This window comes from Lineus longissimus, chromosome 2, assembly GCF_910592395.1.
Source record: "Lineus longissimus chromosome 2, tnLinLong1.2, whole genome shotgun sequence".
Taxonomy (NCBI): domain Eukaryota; kingdom Metazoa; phylum Nemertea; class Pilidiophora; order Heteronemertea; family Lineidae; genus Lineus; species Lineus longissimus.
Window position 1 is genome coordinate 22739344 of NC_088309.1, and position 24084 is coordinate 22763427.

A 24084-nucleotide genomic window follows, 5' to 3' on the forward strand; every position below is an offset into this window, starting at 1 on the left:
ACATTCAAATACAGCTAATAGGTCCCACCCAGTGTCTTATGTCATTGGCAATATCAAAAAGGCCTAAAAACTAAAGTTAAGAGGGCATGCTCAATTTCATAGGAAAGTGGCTTTGGCGACAGTACTGCCATCTAGCGGTAAAAAGTTGAACTGATAGTTTTGGACGAAGATTTCAGTTTCATTTGCTACCGCGAGACAGCGCCACTGTCGCCTGAGCGAATTTCACACCAGGAATTGATTGGTTTTCGAGCCAATTTCACAACTGGAATTGATTGGTTTTCATGCCAGTATCAAACTAAGGGGAAATTGATGAAAATAACATCTATCTTATCTATCTTTGTGTGCCACAAGTGAAGACACAACAATGAATAAGAAAAAACAACATCTACTAAGTAATTGATTTTCAACTTTTATAAGTATTTACACCTTCTCTCAGGATGGAGAAGGTTGCCCTCTTTCAGGAAGGAATTATGTCAAAATTATACTAAAGCAAAACATATCTCTCCCTGGAACCGCAGAATAACAAAGTGTCTTCTCGCATCAACAGTTCTTTATTAGTTGACGAAAATTGATTGTTTTTTGGCTTCAATATGATTTTAACATGCACCCTTGAGGTCAAGATTTTTTTTTTAATCTGCCAAAGACGCATGCATATGTATCAAAGGTACAAAACCAACTGTGAAGACATTATAAGCTTTTATGGAATCTCACCATAAAGTTTGGAGTAATACTCTGCTGACAAGTTTCCAGAGACATTGAGATAGAGGAAATGACAATGATACATCTCATTACACTGATCTACTCCAGCAACAAGAACTCTACAAAAATCACACTAATCACACTATAAAGACCAAGTTGTAAGTCATTTGAGAGAGAAAGACATTTACAATATAAATTAAGATTAATGCAAATTATGGCACAAACAGATATCTACAAAACTTAGCAGATGCAGACCACATTCATGATCAAATATATCCGTGATAAAACCAAAGCTTTAAAAGGGGGACTATAGGCAGGAGCTAGGTGGCCTCAAGTTGGTGGTCACTAGCTGACTTATATGAACAGTTGGAGAATTTCATCTGGTTTACTAAGTGATAAAAACCTTTCTTGTACAAGCACAAAAAGTGCCCATGTGAGATCGTGGAGACACATTTAGGCTACTTCAGATAACTTGATCTGGTCCAGCTTGCCCCTGCCCATCCCTTGAAATTTAAAATTTTCAGTAGAGGACGAAAATTGCTATGGAGCGTTTTACACTAACGTTATTCAAATATACAAATATTTACAAGTCACCGAAAGGAAACGACTGAGAAATAAAGACTAGCAATTTGATAATACTGATGAGCTGGAGCAGTTGTGCCTTCCAAAGAATATCCATAATATATAATTGGCCACCGCTTGATGTACTGGTAAAATCTCTAGAGTATCCCTGGAATGTGGAATGGTGGCAGAATGTATAGCTTCGAAACTGAAAAAATAATCTAGAGTCTTTCATTAACTGGACTTGCATAAACCGGAGCGGTCTTCCAAGTCCCAAGTTCTAAGTCTGTTAATGACAGGCATAACCCACTTCATACATTACAGACGAAAAATGCTCATCCTGTCGAGTTTGATATACGAAAGTTTGATTGTAGTTGGGCGATCTAATTGTGTCTTCATCTAAATTAATAATCAGATTTGAACTTGTCAAATAAATGTATTTAAATAATTCTTTAACCTCTTGTACAAGGCCTACTCCAACCAGCTATCAGTAAGTCCAACACTTCAGAGAGGACACATCCGCGATGTGTCAACCTCGATTTTCACAAACAACGAGTCCTCCTTCAAATAATGTCTGGTTCGTATTGTCTCATGGGGGACAAATTTTGGGTATCCAAACCCTAATGAATTGTCTTCCTTGCCTGGCTTTTGAAAATGCTTCCAGGATGGATCAGGTACGAAACTCTCCATGATATCAGTCCGGCTGTCTAATTTGGAGGTCTGATCAATCAGGAAGAAAGACACAGGCAACTTGAACGGCCATTCCAACAAAGTGTCATACTCCCCAGGAAGAAGTTTGATATACAATGAGAAATACTTCCCCTCCCCGGATCCGTTACCGTTCAGAAATGCGGATGCGATTAATTTGTATCCATAGCGACTAGTATAGAAAGGTTCACTCATGATTTCTAATCCAAGTTTCGATCTTGCCTCAGCAAGTTTCAGTTTATAGTCTGTGACCTTCCAAATGAAGACACCGTCCGTGACCTGAGATAAATTGTTCACCTTTGCACGTAGTGCATTGATCTGTTGCTGTTGACGACGGACATGTTTGCACATCATTGTCAGATGTCCTTTCGTATTGTCATCCAGGTGGCGCTCAAGGTTAAAGCGAGGACACTGAAATGAGAGAAATCTAAGGTTACGTAGAGTTCCACAGCATTTCTTTTATATCATGGAGATTCAATTAAAGCTAGGCCTACATCTGACATCATAATGTCATAGTTTCAACCCAATTAGGTGATATGTTTGGTGGTAACTAAATTTTGGGGGCACTAAATTGTTTTTGTCCCCTTTACCTAAAGTATCTTAACACAATCCAGTGTTGCTCTTGTCATCAAGAAATCGTCTCAGTTAACCTTGTCGCTCTTAGATGGCAACTCAATCTTCTACTAAGGGTCTAATGATGTATGGCAAAAATCGGAATATTCCGAAACAATCTATTTAAGAACGAAGTCAAGTTACCTTATGTTGACAGCCATATTCTTTAAACATACAAGAAATCGTAGCCGACGGACAACATTCGTTTATGTGAGAGTCGATTTCTTCCCGTGGGATCTTGACTGGTTCACATCGATTTGGACATGGAATAGGATACCGTGGACAAGAGTACTGATGGGTCTGAAAGGACAAGTGGGGTAAAGTTCACTTTGACAGAGCCAAATGATTATTTAAAGTATGTAGCGACAAAATTGGCATTGAAAATGTCATGCCAGTATGGACTGCCTTTAATAACTCAATGTTGTTCCTCCTGTACGATGGTAAATCATAAGAATGAATGACACCAAAACTAAAGTGACTCCATAGGTCAGTTTGAGTTACTCGAAGTCATCAATAGTGGTCTATTTATGCTTGTTCGAGGATTATATTTGATGCTCAGTCAAACACAGCTTAGATTAGAGAAAACTATTCTCTCCCCAATGTAAGTATCTACCTTAAAGGCAGTTGTTGACTAGAGAATTGCGAGAGAAATCTATATCCTATAAGGAGTCAAAAAAAGTTGTACTAACCTGTAGAGTCTCATACAAGAACTCCTTTTGGCAGTATCGACAGTTGGCTAATCGCTTATGACACTCATTCTTCGTGTGATTCCCGAGAAACCGTCTCTGGAGCTTAGCACCACATTTATTTTCACACCAGACAACCTCATATTGGCAGTTCCCTTCGTGAGTCTGGAACAGAGATTTTGGTTCGTGATTTTGACAGATTCAAATGTTATGACACTAAATAAGGGTGGCGGTGGCTCGAAATAGGTCTCATCCAAGATATCTCATCGAAAATCATATTTTAAAAAAGGTGTTTTCATCTTGCCGTCCTAGTCGCCAACCAATCTTCATTCACAAAAGAAGAACTAGTACATGGAAGAATGAGAACTTCAAAAGTAAAATATTTGCAATTTTGTAAAATTCAAACTGTCCTCAATTGAATGACACTTGAACATGTAATGTCTGAGAAAAACCAACATAGTTAGAGATGTTTTCTCAGTCATAAACCATCTAACTGGGAAAATTTTTCTATCACATCAAATCTAAATGCTGGGAGAGTTTATGTTGCAATGTGCGTACTGGTACTTGTACATATACTTGTACTTGTACATATGTTTGCATGAGAACTTAAGGGTTAGCTTTGCAGTGCTTTTATACTATACCCATCATTAGGGATCATCTCACTTAGAAATGTCCCAATAAGGAAATATAAAACAGACAATTGTGCATTTCAAGCATGTCAGTCATGCTAAATGTCCAAGATAGTAAACATCGCATGACCAAACAAATCGACTATCTGCACGATCTTCAAAATAATACCTACTCAAAACTTGAAAATCGTGGCGAAGCTCTCCATGAAAACAATATTCACATGTAAATATCGAAAATGCAATGATAACCCATCACGATTCCCGAGAATCAGAATTCGATAAAAATGATTTTTAACCTAGTACATCAAAACATGAGCACCTTTATCTAAGAAGTACACATTGTCTCATGTCTAGTGTATTTTTACTGCAGGCTTTTCTTTACCAAGGTTGTTTCTCCACAGAAAATGCACTTTTTCGCCAGATGTCAAATCATTCAATTGATCCTTCCAACAACAAAGAATTCCAAAGAGCAAGCATGACAAGAACCAAACATGGGGTTGACTGAGGTTGATTGGCCCTTGACCAAGTATCACAAATGTTCTTGCTTACTGTTGCATTCTGAAGGGTCCTTCAGGGGTTCACAATGTGTTCAATGTACACATTATTCCCACGTTTCGTTTGAGCCAAGCAAAAAGACTATACCCAATAGCACCCCGGACATTTTCTGAAATTTGTTCATGGAGATTTGTTTTTCATGTTTCATTTATTCCATAGCAAGGAACCACAAAAATAAGATGAGGGATGACATTCTCTGCGGTTTTTAACCTCTGTCAACATTCTCATAGATAAGTTTACCACAGGGATGTTGTTTGTATCATTTACCAAAACAGAATAGAGATAATGTGCATGCAGGTACTTGGCAAAACAGGGAGCTGGTTAAATATGGAGTAGTAAAAGACAGGATACCATCAACCACAATGACATACAAATATCCAAGGTTGGTTATTCATTCAAAGCATCAAAGTCAGTTTGTGATAGAACAAAGACTGCAGAAGCAAGAGCTACTTTAAAAGCATACTTGCCAACTATCCTTATGATCACTGCCGCCAAGGAAAGTACAAAAAAGCAAGAGGTATGACTGAACACACCTTTTGGTACATCAAATTCACCAGAGCAGAGGGATAGTTACACCACATTCGAAAGGACAGAAGCAGAAATGAAAGAGCGAAATGATAGATGACAGAACAACATACTGAGCAAAAGAATGAAAAGTGGAAAATGTAAAATGTGAGAACTAAAGGGCAAAGTGATTGTGAGGTCATAACTACATACAGGATATAGAAAAGTATTTTCTATTTTACTTACATCATACATGTCACCTGCAAATTCCTGCCCACAAAAATCGCACAACCTCCGTCGATGACTACATGTAAATTCAAGATGGTCGTCAATGCATATCCTGGCGACCAATGTCGAGCAATCGTTGGGACAGGGGATGGGGTTGTAGGCACAGACCTCTAAGTGGGCCTGGAGAGCAATGATAAACAACAGTTAGAATGAACGGGTCGATAATACCAGCTGGGGCCAATAGGCGGGGCTAGAGGACCGATGACATACTCAAGTGGTATGTTTCAATTTACAGTTACTACAAAAACATGTAAATATCGCAGCACATCAGACTTCACAACCTTTGTCTGTACAAGGTCACCATCTTTCAGGGATTTACTTTACTTTATCATATGGATAATCTTGATAAATCTTTGCCTTTATCTATGAACTGCTTGTTTTACAACTAAAATGATGCAGATTTAGACCACGGAATTCATTGACCCTGCAAGAATCGAATATCGGCAAATTGTATCAATCCTTTTACACTATAACTGACCATGTGTGTGTATGGCCATCATTCAGGTTGTGAAAGAGTTGTCCTGGCAACGAGGAATTGTTTACATCATCACCATGGATACCATACCTCATGGACACTTATGCAGATGTGACAAGAAAGACAAAGACATATGATAGCTTCACCAAGATTGTAAAGTTTCTTGAACGAGCTGAAGACTGCCCACTCGATTCAAATCAACATGAAGCAGTTTTGATGAAAGACAGCGAGAGACAATTTCTAACACACAGCATGCCGATTTTTTGTCAGAGAGTGTTGGTAAAGAGGGTGTTTTCAGACCATGCAATGTTCACTGATGAAAGATCGGCATGACATTCAGCAGCACAGAAACCTCGCAAAAGCCATTAATTAGGGAATAGGCTAGTTTCTGTGCTGCTGAGTGTCATGCTGATCTATCGTCAGTGTACATTTGGTAATTAAGCCCAGGCCACAACGCCTTTACGATGACAATGAAGACGATGATGAGAAACACTCATCAGACTTGATTTCTTAGTTACCTTAAGATTTGAGAGCCTGTCTGTCCATTTACACCCTTCGATGTGATAGTGGCATCTGACCATGGATGCTTGGATCTCTTCCTGAAGCTCTTTGTCGGGGTATATCTAGAAGTAAACAAGGACAATGTGAAATCATCTGTAGCTTCCTTTTAAGAAAAGCTTCTTGTAGGACATTCGAAGGGCAGACTACCGGTAGTTCTTGCCACAATTTTAATGGGTTTTGCTCAATAACTGTTGTAGGAAGGATTACCAGAGTTGCCATGAAGTGAAACAAAACAATGGCCAATAACAACAATATCAGATCAATGATGCACTTTTGATTTGATTGAAAACCACTTCAAATAAGTTCAATAACTGCCTGTTTAGATTTTGATATGGCCTCGTGACCAAGATACACCACCTGGCCAGCCTACCCACTTATGATTAGGAAATATTGCGTCAATAGCAATGATTATCAAGTACTAAGATATTCTATCACCAAAACAAAGTGAAATAGCCTTTGGCATTCTCCTGAATGATTTACAGTTTTCAGTAGTCAGTCTATAAACTATATTCATGACGCAATAAAAGGTCAATTATTCAGTCAGCAGAACATGAAATGCCCTCCGACAATGCTGACTACTGTTGGACATCAATTACCTTTGCATAGTCAAGAGGAGTATTGTCTTCAGGACACTGAAATACCCCTTCACTGTAAAGAGACAAACAGAAAAATACAATTAGAAATTTTCAAACTATGATATATTGCATTGACATTCATAATTAAATAGATTTCTACAGTCTGGCTGAAAGAAATAATGAACAATGTTGATCACTTTTGGCATTTTCTTGACCAACAGTTAACACATTGCCAAGTGTCAAGCACTGGCATATAGCCCCCCCTCCCCCCCCCCCCCCCCCAGCATCACAAATTGAATTTCGAATCAAGGGTGAGGCAACTTGGTGGATGCATCTAGTGTATCACAGTGTCATTGTCCTCCTGCACTGGAGATTAAACTACTTGTCATGGCAACCACAGTGTCACATCCACAAGGAAACAAAGTATCAGAAATGCGTTGAACTTGATATTTCAAAGGAAGTTGTCAATTATCCTCGAAAACTAATCCACCATGGTGGTGTTACTAAGTTTCAAATTGAATTCTTTAGAACTAATCACCATAATCATCTTAATAATGTGAAATGATCCCTTTGCATTTAGGGACATAATGTTCAGTCCATTCAAAAGCTGAACTCTAAATTTTCAAATTTACAATGGACCGTATAGACTGAGAGTCCAATCACCAAAGGTTTACAACACCCTGTCTTTATGTTTTTACTCAGTGATCACAGATGGGTGCCAAAAGAGAAGAAAACCTGACAAAACGGTGAGAAGTTTTGATTAAAGTTGGACAAAAAGGATATGAAAGCAATTGATTGAATACAACGGTTCATGACAGGGTCACACTTTGTTCCATCATGCAAGGACCATTCTACTCCAGGGCAAACAGGGGGAAACTTGCCGTGATAGGTCCAATCAGGCAGAACAGATTATCACATAGATAAAAGCTTCACTATTTTGGTTCCAGACTTAACCTTTCTTCCTGTGTTTTCATGTAGGGCCTACTTGAGTTAGCTGCTGCCTCTATTGTCCTAAAAGAAGGGATGACCCACTAACTTTGAGACTTCAATATAAAGCCAACTTGAAACATCGGAATTGCAATATAATCACTCTCTTTATAAAACTGTCATATCATAATAAGTTTTGGAGTGTGTCATTGTTTGTGACCTGTGTGGGATGAATTTTGGGGTAAAATTTGAATAATGGATGAAATATCTAGCTGCAATTACTTCTTTAATACCTCAAAGTTGATATCCATTGCCCTAATTCAAATTACTCCATTTAAATTTGCATGAAAGACAGGATGTATGCTGCTTGTGGACAACAAGAATGATGTGTTTCCAAACTGTCAATGGAATTGAGATCAAACCAATAAAATATGACTTTTACAAATAAACAACCCGAGAATGATAAAGGAAATATGGTTTAATTGAAATCTACACAATGTCATGTGGGACTGGACCATTTCGGTGACCTTTTCACCTGCTGAGAGGACAACTAGATCAGATGGAGATCAAATATTTGAAGCAAAGATCTCATTGTTTTCTACAAACCTGGATATTTCACAGAGAAGAAAAATATAGGTCAATGACGAAATTGAAGGATTTATGATCGTCATTATAAACTTTAGGCAGGACATGTTTATCCCAATGATGACCATGCTGTTGACGTCAATGCGGCCCCTGGACTATAGGCCACCATGCGATCAGGCACCTGATAGTTGATGATAAATTGTGATCCAAAAGTGGGTCCAACCTGGTTATCATAATGTCAATCGATTAGCAATTTAAATTTTCTGGATTAGAAAGATTACTAAGATAATTGATATCTAAAGCTTTTGAACCTAAAATATTCAGGTTTGCCGTCAGACTGAGAACAGGTTGCGCATAAGTTCGGCAGGCGCCCAAGTAGGCCAAGGCAATATTTTTAACGGGTCCACAACATGAGAGGTTTTCCTTATCTTTTACTTGATTTCTGGTTAGAAAATGAAACTAAACATACAACTACGTGTACTGTAAACCCCAGAAAAAGAAAGGAAAGGACACATGGAATAATAAAACTGTATATCAATTCATGGCTTGTGACTTAAATAAAGAACAAGCAGCTGGCACCGTACACTTGAAAACTTCAAGAGCATATCGTGAAATTTTACGAGAATTCAGGCATACATGTGCATGCAATTAGACTGCCAACACATGGCAAGCGTATGCTGTTCAGTATGTACCAAGGCTGGAAATTGATGTCTGTGGTGAAGAGCAATGTTAAAGGAGAAAAGACTCTCTATATATATATACTACCACAAACCTCATTTTCGATATATATATTCGGTTTTAGAGGTGGCCTCTACGTGCCAACCAGTTACAATGATGTAATTCATCTACAACTGCATGACTGCCCTAAGGCCGAAGTTACATAGACCTCATTCGTTCATTTCCCAGGACTCATTTTCCCCTTTTGCTTTCGTTCCCCTGTAAAAGAACGGCCTTGTGGCGTGCATTCACCGAGGAATGAAAGAAAAACCCGGAAAGTGACTCGTGGTAAATGAACGAATGAGGTCTATGTAACTTCGGCCTAAAGACCACCACATGCCAAACCTCCAGCGTATGTCATCTTTTTTATCATTCAGAGGAACAATTTATTTTTAAATTTGTCAAGAACCTTTCCAAAAACTCAAAACAATACTGTCACCACTAATCAACAATTCGGTCGTTGTTAGAGGTGACGTGTTTGTTTCATGTTCGTAGCAGGTCACTTACGTGGTTGAATCCAATGAATAATGCACAAACTATGTACAAATATCTTTCAGATATTGATCTATGAATACACGATTGATTGATTGATACATGTCCTGAAGGTACAGATATGGCGTAGTTGATATGCCCTCCTTAACCCCTTTCACAATTGTTTGTTCTTGCCTAGCTGGCACCAGCCTGATCTCTCGACTCCTGAATTCTGATTCATGGACTCTTTTTCTGGTTCTCAACTGCTCTAAATAGTTTATACTGTGTTTGATATTCAGGTCCTTGACCATCTTGATCTGTATTCCCTTTCTATATATACGATATCAGTAAAACCAACCATAGGGAGCCTGCATGGATACTTCTTGCCATCCTCCTCGACTATCAATTTATCCCGATTCTTTAGTGATCACACTTCATCAAAACCAATTTGTCAAATATTGATTAAAAATCTCTCAGATTCTAGTGTCAAGTAAAGTTCACAGAGATGATATTGATGAAGACATCGAAGTGCCACAAACTGAACAAATACGTATGAAATGAGCAAGTCATCTGAATCGAAGAGACAATGGGGAGGAACTGGGGAGATAGCTTAATTGTCACGCTATAAACCACACAACAGCGTATCAGGTGGACCCTTCCTGACACTGCCCATGTACAAACAAAAGGATGCCATGAGGTGTATTACTCTGATGGTTTGCAGACTCTAATCACGTAAAATTGACCATTGTGTAGGATCTGGCAATCCTGCATGCTGTTTTCAGGATTGACATAGATTCAGCTTGGAAATAAGTGTTATACATGCACATTGATTTACAATAATTTAGGGTGCATCTTTGTTAATACTGGACTGTCCGAATGGTGCATGCTGTGTTTCTTCCAGCCATTGAGTATTCAGCTCTTGGTCAGTAGATTCTGGTTGTTAATTTCAACATAAACCCACAACGGTAGCCAACAGCATTTCAAAAACTAATAAATTTTATTACTGGGAGGGCTACTAATATGTATCATGAACATGATTTTTGATAAAATGCACTTTTGATAGAGTGCTGCTGAGAATCTGTCAGCTGTGTGTGTACACTGATAATAATTATCTATAACTAAAATGCAATCACCCAAAGCTAATCAATCTAATTATTGATTTTAGCCATCAACCTGACCATGATGTACAAAGAAATCATCATTACACTCTAAATGGAAAAACATTGGAAAGGAAAAACATCAAAAATACAAATTGAAGGGAGATGCATCAGATTGTCAAAGAATACAACACAGATCAAGAGAACATCATTTTTACACCGAGTACCCCCAAGGGCATATACTGCCCCATATTTGTCAGCTGAGCACACACTATCATAAAAAGATGAAAATAATGGAACTGCTAAGGAAATATCTAAAGAACTGAAACTAAACCAATTTGTCTCTTTATATTGGCTATGAATGGATGGCTGTATTCATAAGCAGTCTTTTTTCTATGTTATTGACTGATTCTGGCATTGCTTTGTGAACTGAGTGAAAATAATTGGTTACAACATGCAGTATCCAATATGATAAAAGCACCCCACTATATGGATCCTGTGACCGCTTGTTCCAAGTATCAATGGTGCAGAATCGAAAACCATTCCACTGACGTCCATGGAGGCTCAAGCTGAGCAATTGCCATCAACATAACATGTGATGAAAACCAGACGGTTTACAAAGAGCGCACATGAATTGTGAGAGGGAGCTAGCCCTGGCAGCCTTATTAGGCTTAAAATTATTGAAACATTAACGTTTTCATTTTGGCCCCATATCCCCCTTCCAAAATATGCAAGCAGAAAATGCTGCGTTGCTGGCGATATTCTTCATAATCAATACCTCTGTTAGGTTTTTCACGATGGTCACCAAGCAAAATCATGCTTCGTCTATTTTCAGCACAACGCTGATGATGAGAGACAATGTTATCATCAGAAGCAGACCCATAGGTGCTCACAAATTTAAGGATCAATCATACAGTTGGTCATAATTGAATAGTCGTTAAAGGAATGTATGGTGAGAAGTGTGCAAGGAGGATAATGTACCTGATGATTACTGGTCATTGCCATACACAAACAGTTGTCTCTGGCTATGATGTGCAGAATGCAGCTTCAAAGATGCCTGGAAAAATTGACTGAACCAAGATCCCCTATCATTCCCTTCTTGAGCACACAGGTGAAGGTTCTCATTGTGTATCAAACTTACGTGTTAGTAAGCTACCTGGATGAGTCACTAATTGCCACCCCGCACTGATTCCCGCTGTTTGACCTGAAGGCACAGACCATCACACTAAAACAGGAAAAGATGCCAATAACCAGATACTTATTAAATCAAGTCACACGACTGCTACTGCTAGCACTGAATCTGCTGAGAAGACCCAAGGACACATGAAGTAAAATCATTATCAGGACAAGTTACATGTCATCAACACATGGTGGCTTATACAACAGATGACAACATGACAATCAGTTCATCCCATTGATTTGGTGATCAAAAAGACTCGGCCCGGCCAGCTGTGGGATTAAATGACATTATAGAGCATCCCCTGAAAGGTCACCAGCTGTGAGCAATAACATCGCTAAAACATTCAGAACACCAATATTTCAATACAAGATATATTTTTCAAATCGAATATGTCAATATGCCAAATTAGAAGCCAACATATAGGATACAAGGACATTTTCGAATCAGATTCTTCAATAGTTTTGTATCACATCTTCAAAGAAATTGTCACATGAGTATCAACGGAAGATCTTGTAAAAACAAAGACAAAACTATCGACACATCTTACCTATTGGCAATCCTTGGTCCATTGATTTCAGGAATGATCACGAAGTTGCTACCATTGTGATCAGGGAACTGGAACACCAGACACTTAATCGGCATAGCGCGAGGAAGCATCTTGTGTTTCTTGCGGTATTCACTTCGTCTGTGCTGAGCATTGTTGAGACTTTTCTGCACATTGTTGCAACTTTTCTGAACACTGCTGACACTTTGCTGTGTATTGCTGACACCTTGCTGTGTGATGCTGACACTCTGTTGTGCACTGCTGACACTTAGCTGTGCATTGCTGACACCTTGCTGTGCAATGCTGACACCTTGCCATGCATTGCTGACACCTTGCCCTGCACTTCTGTCGACTCCTTGTTGAGCATTGCTGACACTATGCCATACGTGGCTGACAGCAGATGATGGAAAATCCAGGTTACTCATCGTCATGGTAATCAAATGCTGCAGGACATTGAATATTTTAACAAAATAATGCTTTTGTCATTATGAAGCAAAATCAAAATTGCCTGAGGCTCGGTGAGTAACCATCAATGATTGCTGCATAACATCCATTGTTGCAGATAACTAATGAGCAGAAAGTCAAACAAAAGTTGTCAGAAGTAAGCCACCGCAATTTTGCATTATATCCTTGAGAAGCCTCTGTGATGAATATCTATGAAGCAAGGATTCATAAAGTCTCAAAATCCTTGGATGTTTTGACTGATTACCACTGTCCTTCAATTGTGATCACAAAGCAGTTCAGCGAAATAACCTGCGAGTCCTCCGTTAGAGGTGACAGAAAGCCACATATCAAGACATCCTCATTTACCCATAATTCCAGGATCATATTCACATTCAAGCTGAACAAAAGCAGGCTAATTGATCAGAGAAATGCATCTACTTTGACAAACAGACTGCATTCGTCTGAACCCTCCAATAATGAATATCAACATTGCTTGGTTAAAAGCTGTATCTTTTATATATTCCCCGGCATGCAGGTTGTGCCGGTAAATCCCAGATGTGCTCTGTCGAGAGCGTCATGAAAAACTGTATCGAAAAAATTTTTACATTACAAAGCCTTTGCAAGTCATGCATGCATAATATCTAAAACATGACTATATGGGTCACGAATGAATGAACGAAAAGATCCACTATTGACAATCCTCTGTACCACAAGCTGTCTCCAAATAAGATCTAGCTGAGTTAACTGGTCTCTCTGTAGATCCTGTGCAACAGGTTGTGCACCACAAAGCATGCAAAACCAAGAGACCAATAGCGGCAACCACACCAAAGTCACATATCAAGGGAGTGTTCAATATTGACTTATCCTCGCAAAGCATACATTTGCGGATAACTTTTCCTGGAAGCGCACCACACACAAAGTGAGGACAGTCTGGGACTTAAATCTTCAGGCAAGTCACATACAGCAGCATCTCATATTTCAAGGAATCCACACAGCGATGAAATATGAACATTTTATATTGAAGAAGCACAAATCCTTAGGTATACTTGTCTTGAAGTAAACGGATAACTCAACAAATCGGGACTTACGATAAAACGTTGCACCTTTCTTTGAATATGGAACGCTTTGTCAAAGAAGCGATCCAAATTTGACTGAAAAGTATTTGCAAGATCATTCAGAATGATCTGCAATGGTCCCATCCTAATTCTCACCACAGGTTTACTCCACGAGTAATCCCAAGCACTGTTCGTGAGCTCATCAGGTCAAAGGAAGGTATAATCCTTAGTTCCTAGGATGGTGAAGAGATACCAAGAGCTGACGTAGTTTTTGCGATGTGGACAATCTTCAGCTGTAACCAAATGCTATGATGCTGGTCCCTCTATGTTCACTCACAGCTACAATAGTCCCTACCGAATGATGCTGAGCCACATCTGCGGCCGCCTGCAATCACAACCTGAGGTCAATGCAAATCCTAAACACTCCAATCTCTTCTCTTCTTTGACATGAGGGCACATCGATCGAGAAACATTGCATCAATAAATACCAATTACAGCAAAATAAAGCTTCTAAACAAGTCAATTGGGGGTGTGGCAATCTCGGCACGAGACTGCTTTGATCACCAGATTATTTTTCCCATTTCATCCACATCTTCATTCTTCAGTGTTTAATGAGCATGTTCTGATTTGCCTGATGAATGCATACTAACCATCTGCCTGGATCGACCAAGAGAGACAACAATAGGAGCGTTAATGACACAATGAAAGTGTTTCAGAAACTGGCAAGACAGGCAGCTATGCAAATGTATGTTCCGTTCATATGTCACAATTAAGATACCATCCATCCCTGCCTCTGAATACACAAGAAGTTCAGAAGGCAGTCCTATAGAATGTCAGTTTTATCATAAACTGCAGTTGGCATTTTATCAGCAAGCACAGCAGTAATGACAAACTTATTGATCAAAGAAGCGTCAAATCATTTCAGAAAGCCATCACACCGATATGTGCACCAGACCGAGGATTATCAAACAGGTTCAGAGTTCCAAAGCATCAAAACACCTATCACTCTGACATGAAAAAGTAGGGACACTAAAAGACGCTGTCCTGACAATAGAAGACGCTGTCAGGACAATGAGTATTGCCATAAGACGCTTACGTTTATTCAGACACTGACCTGCCACTTCCTGTTCAAATTGTTCAAATACAAAACTTTACACTTACCTCTTTTTAATGGCTTGCAGTGCAATGAGAAAACGATCCTCCTCAGCATTCTTCACTTGATAGACGAAGCACAACATCGGGGCATCGGGTTCCGGTCTTTTCACCACGATACTTCCACTACTACATTCGCTCATTGTCCTGGGAAAATAAGTACCGATCCCTACCCACGTTGATGGAAGTTTAGATACGGGAGCTCATTGAAGCCGAGATGTAAAAGCAATCATTCCCATTCAAATTCACATGTTACAAGAAGATAGTTTGACCAAGAACTGCAGGAAGCGTCCATCGAAAGACCCTACACCATACATACATCAGAATACAAAATTCCATTAATAAACCTGTATGGCTGTGACCGAAATTGTTTTATTTTACTGACGTCTGGATCTGTTGGACTCGTCATTTTTGGACAGATCACTGGTTTCGAAGATACAATTGCATTTTAGCCCAAATCATTATGGAACAGCGAGGGATTTTCTGCCAAAATCAATTGGGAATAAAATTATGCCCCATATCAAAGATTTTACTCTGAAATAGTCTATCCGAAGGAGATTTCCCAACTGACAGTGGGGGTTTGCACAAGCCAGACACAGGACAAACAGATTGACAGGCCTCCCCCAGGCTATACCATGTTCCTTCATCAGTTATAGATATGGCAGCAAAGAGATTGAACTTTAATTGGTACGCCAAACAGCGGCATTGTTCTGCACCAATAAAATCTATCAGAAATGAATGTAACTTTTTATGAAAGCAAGTCAACACATGTTTAAGTATGATATCACATATCAACTATCTATTGGCAAAATCAAGCATGGATTAAGTCTTTTAATCTATGCTTGGTGAAATCAAGCTCTTTTTCGAATACAACCAAAGCGTGACCAGAACACCCTGCTAATCTGCATAGACAAAACAGAGAGCATTGTCGAATTATCATGTCACTGTGTCAACACAATTATTTCATACATACATATTTCATACCTAATGACCCAACTGGTCCAATATTGATATTCCAATAAGAAAATCAATGCGATGTCGATAGCTGATTTGCTATCGAATCATATTTAAAGACCGGTTCTGATGGTAATTGATATAACCACATATGCACGAAAGAACATGGCTCACAATGATACAATGTTAGGAAAGCAGATTTATAATATTGCATGTTAGCTGTACTGAAGGTTAAGTCAGCTGTATAGTGACAAAACAAAATGTGCTGCAGATAACCAATATCAATATCAACCCAAGAACAATAGCATATGCCAGACTTCTGGCAATATAAGATTGAATAAATAACCTCAAGGCATGAAGGGAGTGTCTATCATAACACTTTCAACATGAACCAACTTGAAATTTACTTTCCCATGTAAAATGCAAATCATAATGCCTAGAAACAAAATACGTTGAGAAGGGTATGACAAGAAGATGAATTTAATTATTGAGACAACCTGAGATAAAAGATCCGTTGAGAGCTAACAATATTTGAAGACTATACTGGGGCCACATCGACTACCACGTTGTCAAGAAACAAGGCTAGAAAAGTGTTTTGATCAAAGACATTACTGAGATCTATGGAATTGACATCCTTCTCCATGATCTATGCAATGCTGACATCCAGACAAATTGCCAAGGAAGGCTATCATTGAATTGATGCCAAATATGATTTAAAGTTATACCCACACAACATTTCTCATCGCAAAAATTTTCCCACAGACTTATTACTTGTGTCGGTAAACAGATTTGACCTAATCTAATAATAGAATAACAGTAGATTTTAAAGATTTTCTTCCAAAGTATTTTAGTCCACTTAGCAAACAAATCATAGGGATAATTTGTACAACTCCCACAAGACCTATTAATACCACCACCAGCAAGTCCAGGTCAATCATGTCTCCACCCCTCTGCTTTAGGCATTTGATTTGATGCCAAACAAATCAATTGTGGGAAACATGAGAGTTTTCATGAATCTTTTGATAGTGATCTCTCAACATCTCCAAGCTAATTAGCATGATCTTGTTGCGTAAAGAGTGTGCTGGTGAAGCCTGTTATGATGGTGATGCATGATGCTGCTGGAACAAGGATAGTCCCTTTACAAAAGAGGATCTGAGATCGCAAACCCTAGCTGTAAGTGCCTTCTTGAAAAGAAATCACGATTAAACTGCTAAGAATACCCAAAAGTGTGCCATTATATGGGTAAGTCTGCTGATCAGGTAATTCATTTTGTTCAAAAACATTCTAGACAAGCAAATAGTTTGATTTCAGATATCATCACAGCAGGGGAAATGACGCAGCCAAAGCCGTACTACTTGGGTGACAAAGCCGCTAATCAACTAGAAAGGATTAGCAGAGGCCCAAGTTAATGGCGTGCACTCAAAGTAACACTTCCCAAACTATCCAGTTTAGTTTTTCAGCAGTATAGCACAGTGGTTAAAGGACCCAGATTATGTTATTAAATATTTTGTCCTTATAGGGGGTTGTTGGAGTGAACGTTTCTGAAAAGGAACACCTGTGTGGGGCTTCCTGGGATTAAGCCTGGGACCTTTGAAGTTGAGTAGTACCATATTGTAATTGTGCACTATTCGAACTGTGTTTTTACAATCTTTGTCCTCTGGCCGAAAAAGCTCTTATTTAGATGGAGAGCAACCCGCTCCGAGTATATGCTTCCTGATATCATCTCAAGAGTTCACTTCTTCAACTGCTCTGAGGAAACAATAAAAATTGCTTGGCAGGATCTTAACTTACATATGTGTAGTGACTCTTGCAAAAGGCAATCTCCAAGTAAATCTCTCTTTCAATTCCAATATAAACATCACCAACAAGTATTACCAAGTGTTGATTAGGGATTTGAAGAAAATCTTGGATCTCCCCCACTAAGGTTAAAGATTTCTTAGGATCAAAACAGAACATTATTTGGTACACATCAAAGAAGGTTTCCAAAATCCCATACTTAGTGCAATTCCTGGCTGATGATCCTTGGGATGCCGAAAATCAACTGCAATAATAACTTGAAGCGATGCTTTAAGAAGCTTTGATGGCTTTATAATAAATGTACTTTTTAAAGTGTTTTTCAGGTTTTTAACTGAAACTTAAATACTTACATGGGTCAGAACACCTGAGACAGCTGGAGAGGTCAACTCTCATGAAACATTGAAAGGCCTGCAAAGTCACCAAAATGTAGAATCTGCAAGTGATTTGTTCTTTTCAAAGCAATAGCCTTGGCAAGGGGGTCATATCGGCCACAATTTCAATGATACCCCACAGCAGCAGCTGTTCAAAACTGGTGATGAAGTGTGCCAAGATAACTTCAGACAACGAAACAGCTAAATCTGGTGAATCGACAGGTGGGCTGCCCAACACAATGGGAGATCTTGGCATGATCTAGCAATTGACAATGAGACCATGGTGGTCACCATGCAGTTGTCCAGCAGATGACCCTACTGTCTCCTGTCTAAACAATGTTGATCAACCCTCCGGAGGGTTAGGCTAATTTGATCAAAATGTCCCCATTTCAATAGATTTCGATGAAATATTAGATAAGTGGGTGTTCTCTGGCGCGTGCCATGGAACCAGGGAAGGGAATTTCCTTCCTCCCTGATGGTTATTATGCTTGACTGAGCACATCAGGATGCTATACCCAAGGAAGGCTAAATTCTTCTTCAAAAAAAGCAAGCAGGAAGCCTTGTGGTGTGGGTTGTGATTGGAATCCTGTCAGCTTTGTCCAACTCTTTGTATTCATGTCCTGGTTGTATTATTGGCTTTTGTAAAAGCTCTCAGATGGCATACATTAGAGGAAAGCATTTTGATATGAATTTAGTATTTTATTATGAATGGTGTTGACCACTACATTGGATGGATGCATGCATTTTTAATGGTGAAAATATAAGGTTGAGAAATTGCAAAATGCTGTGGAAAGTAGAACATTTCCCCAGTATTATAAAGAAAATATCAAAAGGGCTTTCAGAGATGATATCCGGCCAACTAAAATCAACAATGCCGCACTCCCTTTGTCCATTAAGAGACAATCAAGAGACCCCTTGACCCACACAGAAGGTTACCATCCCAGACCCTTGTTGACATGGTCAATAAAGGGGGAGGGTGTCATAACAAGACTAGGTAAAGATAACATTGTGGTCCTCATTAATCTGTTTATGAACATACAGTAGAACCTCTCTGATTAAGGACACCCATGAGACTGACAAGCGCTGTCCTTAAATGAGAGGTGTCCTGTTTTAGAGGTCAAATTGAATGGAAACAATCAATTGGGGACCAAAACAAATGTGAGAGGTTGTCCTTATTAGAGAGGAGCCTGCTAAGGGAGGTTCCACTGTAATTGTAATCCCATATATCCCACAGCAGTGTTATTACATCCCACATTTAATTTAATACAAGGGCCAATATTCAAATTTCTCTGCAGCTGCCCAACTGCTAAAGCCAAATCACTTGCCACTGGCCATTGGTGGCCAGTGGCAAGGCCCTGTTCCAAAGCCATCTTTAGCTCCCTGGGGTCCAGAAATATTTTACAGGACCATGGTGTGAGCAGAGAAGAAAGGTACAGATAGATGGTAGCTTAATTGAACTGGTTGCCAGAAACACATATACGCTATATAAATACATATACGCATACAAACAGTAATATATACGACTTCTTAGATTTCAGACAAGACAGAGGTGACAGCGCAGCTTTCAGTCACAAGGAAAATTGTTAAAATCAAAAATTAATCTTATATAGGCCTACTATTTAAGCCTACAAAAATATTGCCTTCACCAGCAACGTTTTTTTTTTACCTCAAAAGGGGTATCATGATGGGCTAACGAATAAACAATGATAAGACCAGACTACCAGATGAGCTGTATATCACATACATAGCCATAATGATCGCAGACGACATGTATAAAGCTTCACTAACCTGAGATATTCTTGAAGGCAAGTATCACAGAACCTGTCACCACAAGTTGTGAGTTGGACCGCATCTTTCATGGGAAGGCGACAGATAGGACAGAAAAACTTGCGCCTAATCGGATCCGCGAATTTTTCAGTATATCCAGGCATTTTGACGGACGCGCACGTGCCAAACTACAAACGGCGGGAAGCCCAGCCAAGGCAGCATTGAGCGACACGTGGTTTCTGCTTGTCTGCGTTGAACGGGACGAATTCATTATTTGTCGAGGGGTATTAGTTTGAGGATATTTTCGCTTTGTGGATAGATCGTGGCAATAGTTTGAACAATGAATGATAAGTTGAGAAAGTCTTCATAGTATATGATATTAATAAATGTTGATATTTGTATTGATTTACCATAACAAACATATCTTTTTGATTATATAAAATATATGTGCATCCCCACTCAAATAATGGAAAGATCCAATTCCCAGATGATAGACGATAGGCGCCGCCACTGTGCGGCCCGGAAGTGTTCTGACTGTCAGATTGTCAACATTGGAGAAGAAATGACATTTCTCTCAAATAAATCTCATTATAACTGCGTGTTCGAGTTTGTGATTTTGGAATCTTGGTATTAAGATGGGAACTGAAGTACTCCTCTATGTTCCCAACATCATCGGTAAGTCCGTTTTTCTTGATTCTGTGCGTATGCAGTGAATATATTCATGCTGTTTTCCCAACTTTTCTGTCTCCTAAAAATTTACATGCATCATTGCTTAATAGCTGTTCATGACAGTCTTATGCATGAAATAACATTTGCTGTTGTTTTCAGGTTATGTGCGGCTCATCCTGTTAGTAGTGGCTTATTTCACATTCCATTCACCAAGTTACTTTCTGGCAGCTTACATTGTATCTGCTACACTTGATTGTAAGTAATACGTAATATCACCAAGTATCATGCTTCACTAGAAAACCAGGCTACCAATGATATATAATGATTTCTCATAAATGTGATCAATTCATTTTAGTCTAATTATAGTTATGGACTAGCTGGAGTACATACCCAGAGGGTTCTTTGAGCTAAATAGTATACGGTATTCCTGGTTTGATCAGTAATGAAGTCATGTACTTTCTGAGATAATGATTTTCTATTACAGATTTTGATGGACTGTTTGCAAGGAAACTTGGGCAGACTTCTGCGTTTGGAGCATGGGTAAACATTCATTCAAGTTTATTTAATACATGTAGTCACCAGTAGGGATCTCCTCTCTCACAATACAAAAACAATGTATATGATTGTATGAGAAATATAATTATTGCTGAATCAAACACAAGACCCCAAAACTGTACATACTCTTCACCTGAAGATGATTACTAGTTGGAACAACCAGCCCCTGCCCAATAGTTCCCCTTTAACTGTTCCTGAGGGTAATAATTAGATAACTACTGTATTGTTGCTTTTCTTTTCTATTCAAATTCCTCCTTCATTGCAGTTTGATATTGTGATAGACAATCTTGGTAGGGGAATGCTGTGGTGTCGAATGTACGAGGTAAGAGTACTCTCGACTGGATAATATTTGTGAGAATTTTATTCACGTGATTTACGAGACAAAATGGAACATTAAACTCATGATATTTCCACGCTGATGCATAAACCATTATATTAAATTTAGGCAGCAAATACTAGTCTATGGAGCCATCACCCCATGCTCATCAGAGAGGAAGCTGATGAATGTTATGAATGAAAGGGTGAAATAACATCTGTTGACCACCCAAACCTCAATTTTAATTGCTGATTTAGATGAAGCATTTTTATTTTCAGTGGGGTTATTTTGTTGCGGCTACTGAATGGCTTGTATTTGTCTGTACGCATACAAAGGGGACTGATTGGAAGAGTGCCTTTGCAGAGGCACCACCACTTGTGAAAGGAGTCATGAGTGCAGGTAAGCAGAGCATTAACACTTTCTCAGACCCCCAGCGACAAAATTCTATAAGAAACAGCTGCACAAGGTATTTTGTAATTGCTTCTTCAAGGCCACAGCATCCCAAATCAATAGAAAATAGATAAATATCAAGGGGAGGGGAGACAACAGCCAGTGTTCCCTGGTCAGAATCACAAAATTTTCATCTTTTGCTCGATGTACTCAGTATTTATTTGTCTTTTGACTCTTGTTTCAGGCTTCAAGAGTCCTCTAGGATTCTTTGCAATAGCTGGAATCCATGTGCTACCCATCTGGCTGTATGCACACAGCAGCCGATTCTTAGCCAAAGCTATAGGAATTCCAGTAGCCATAGACTACCTCATCATAGCATTACTAAGTTCTGGCAGGGCACTTTGCTTTCTTGTTGAGGTAAATTTTGAGCTAAAGAAATCTTCTGGCATAATCTGTACCCAACCAGATGCCACTCTTGAATCACCTTCATAGAATGCCAATGTATCAAGCATGGATCATAAAGGAAGATTATTGATGAACGTTACCATAGCTTTCTGTTAAGCATTGCTGGCGTTCTTTATTTCATGCTAGCTCTTAAAGAATTTGAAAATTGAACTTAAATTTAATATGATAATACAGGTTTGATTTTTCTGAATAGTGCACGATTCCTTTTCAGCTGTTCTGCCTTTACACCCACATCTCCTATCTACTGTCTCAAGACACAGCAGAATCTACCAAAGCAAAGGCTGCCACAACACAGCAAACTTGAAGGACACTTACTTCTGAATGCAGCCAGGAACTTGTCTCAAGATTAAGTATAGTACATGCTGGCTTACCATCTGATTCACGTCTCCAGATAATTTATTCTTTGTAGAAAGACGAGACACAAACCCCAGGTACATGTAGGCCTGGATGGTTAAAGCAGTGAACAGAAATATAATTCATCATGGTTTACAGTGTCTTTCGTCTTTGGAATGAAACCGTTTAGGACTGATATTATCCAATACCAAAACATTCAGTGTACACTATCATGTATAATTTTTTTGTAATTGTTCCACTTATCAGAAACCATTCCATTTGAAGAGGATGCACAATATATTTTCTGTTGCATTTTAGTTGTTCTACATTTATATAGACTCTATTGTGATTATTTACCTTATTATCAGATGAACACAATGTTACTGTGTTGGAAGACTCGAACAACCTAGTTTTTCAGTATTATTGAAAACTGTCTCTTTCCTAGAAAAGGCCAGTTGGAAGGCTTGCCAGATTCTCAGTTAGCTGCGGAAATTTTTTTTCAGTAAGCTGCTAAATTGATTATCCTGGGTGACAATCTCGCCATTATCTGTAGCATGGCTTAGCTGCTTTCTAAAGCTTCTTTTAAATAAACGCAAACAGTACATTCATCTCATTCGATCATTGCTCATACATTAAGGGCCTTTAATTAAGCAATACCTATACATGTTTTACAAATTTTATAGGAATGTAGGCTTAGACATGACAAAACGGTGATACTGTATAGATATTACTACTGTTATTGTTTCTAGGCAATTGTTGCAAATAAAAGAGTAAATAGATCATTTATAGATGTTGTTGTCATTATGTGTAGAAGAGGACATCATCCAATATTTTATCTTGACCTGCATTTTGGCTGTCATCTGCCAAGTCACGATTTCACAACAGATAATTGCCCACTGTAACTGGTATCTGAACAAGATAACACCAAATCACATGTTCTATTTTACAATTTATTATGAAGTCATACAAATCTCAAGTTGATGTAATTTTTTAATACACAGCACAAAATATGGTGTAATCAGTGATGATCCAAATGGGCCTCAATTAAGTTCACAGATGCCTTGGGGAAAATGCATCGATTAACTAAAGCCATATGTTGGAAATCGAGGAGCATAGAAATTGAAATCATGGTGTGCCACAAAAATGAAAGTCTCATTAAAGTGACAATGTAACCTCTTAATAGCGGACCCCTCTGTAAGCAGGAACCCTCTATTGACACCGTTTTTGTTCCCAAATTGGTCATTTCTATATGAGCTGACCGTAGCTATCAGGACACTTCCCTATCAGGACCAGCATTTTCAGTCCCAAGGGCGTCCTTAATAGAGAGATTCTACTGTAGTACATATACAGGGATGTCAGCACTGAATCAAAACTATACCAAAGTCTCAATTTTATAAAATGCTATGTTTTATGATAGCCGCAAATATCTCTTGGTTAACAGT

The 24084-nt window shown here is 38.8% G+C and overlaps 2 protein-coding genes across 3 annotated transcripts; one reads left to right on the top strand and one right to left on the bottom strand.

Moving 5' to 3' along the window:
• Positions 1–396: 396 nt before the first annotated feature.
• Positions 397–20158, bottom strand: LOC135483098 (TNF receptor-associated factor 4-like). 2 transcript variants are annotated; one of them, XM_064763621.1, is made up of 7 exons: positions 19936–20158; positions 6875–6926; positions 6236–6340; positions 5201–5362; positions 3270–3431; positions 2725–2880; positions 397–2379 (listed from the first exon to the last, which is right to left on the bottom strand). In XM_064763621.1, the coding sequence occupies exons 1-7, from the start codon at positions 20076–20078 to the stop codon at positions 1765–1767; spliced, it is 1395 nt and encodes a 464-aa protein (XP_064619691.1). In that variant the 5' UTR covers positions 20079–20158; the 3' UTR covers positions 397–1764. The 2 variants fall into 2 exon arrangements, with proteins under 2 accessions (XP_064619691.1, XP_064619690.1); XM_064763620.1 differs by lacking the exon at positions 19936–20158 and adding an exon at positions 12378–13449.
• Positions 20159–20440: 282 nt separating this feature from the next.
• Positions 20441–23407, top strand: LOC135483792 (uncharacterized). The gene is made up of 7 exons (XM_064764834.1): positions 20441–20589; positions 20743–20838; positions 21068–21123; positions 21404–21460; positions 21733–21853; positions 22089–22261; positions 22521–23407. The coding sequence occupies exons 1-7, from the start codon at positions 20550–20552 to the stop codon at positions 22611–22613; spliced, it is 636 nt and encodes a 211-aa protein (XP_064620904.1). The 5' UTR covers positions 20441–20549; the 3' UTR covers positions 22614–23407.
• Positions 23408–24084: the final 677 nt, after the last annotated feature.

Coding starts and splice junctions, on each gene's coding strand:
- LOC135483792 (XM_064764834.1), top strand. CDS start 20,550: ATGGGAACTGAAGTACTCCTCTATGTTCCCAACATCATCG. Junction 20,590..20,742: donor CTATGTTCCCAACATCATCG/GTAAGTCCGTTT, acceptor TGTTGTTTTCAG/GTTATGTGCGGCTCATCCTG. Junction 22,262..22,520: donor CACTTTGCTTTCTTGTTGAG/GTAAATTTTGAG, acceptor ATTCCTTTTCAG/CTGTTCTGCCTTTACACCCA.
- LOC135483098 (XM_064763620.1), bottom strand. CDS start 12,805: ATGACGATGAGTAACCTGGATTTTCCATCATCTGCTGTCAGCCACGTA. Junction 6,341..6,874: donor CTCCTCTTGACTATGCAAAG/GTAATTGATGTC, acceptor GTTTACTTCTAG/ATATACCCCGACAAAGAGCT. Junction 5,363..6,235: donor ACAGGCTCTCAAATCTTAAG/GTAACTAAGAAA, acceptor ATTGCTCTCCAG/GCCCACTTAGAGGTCTGTGC.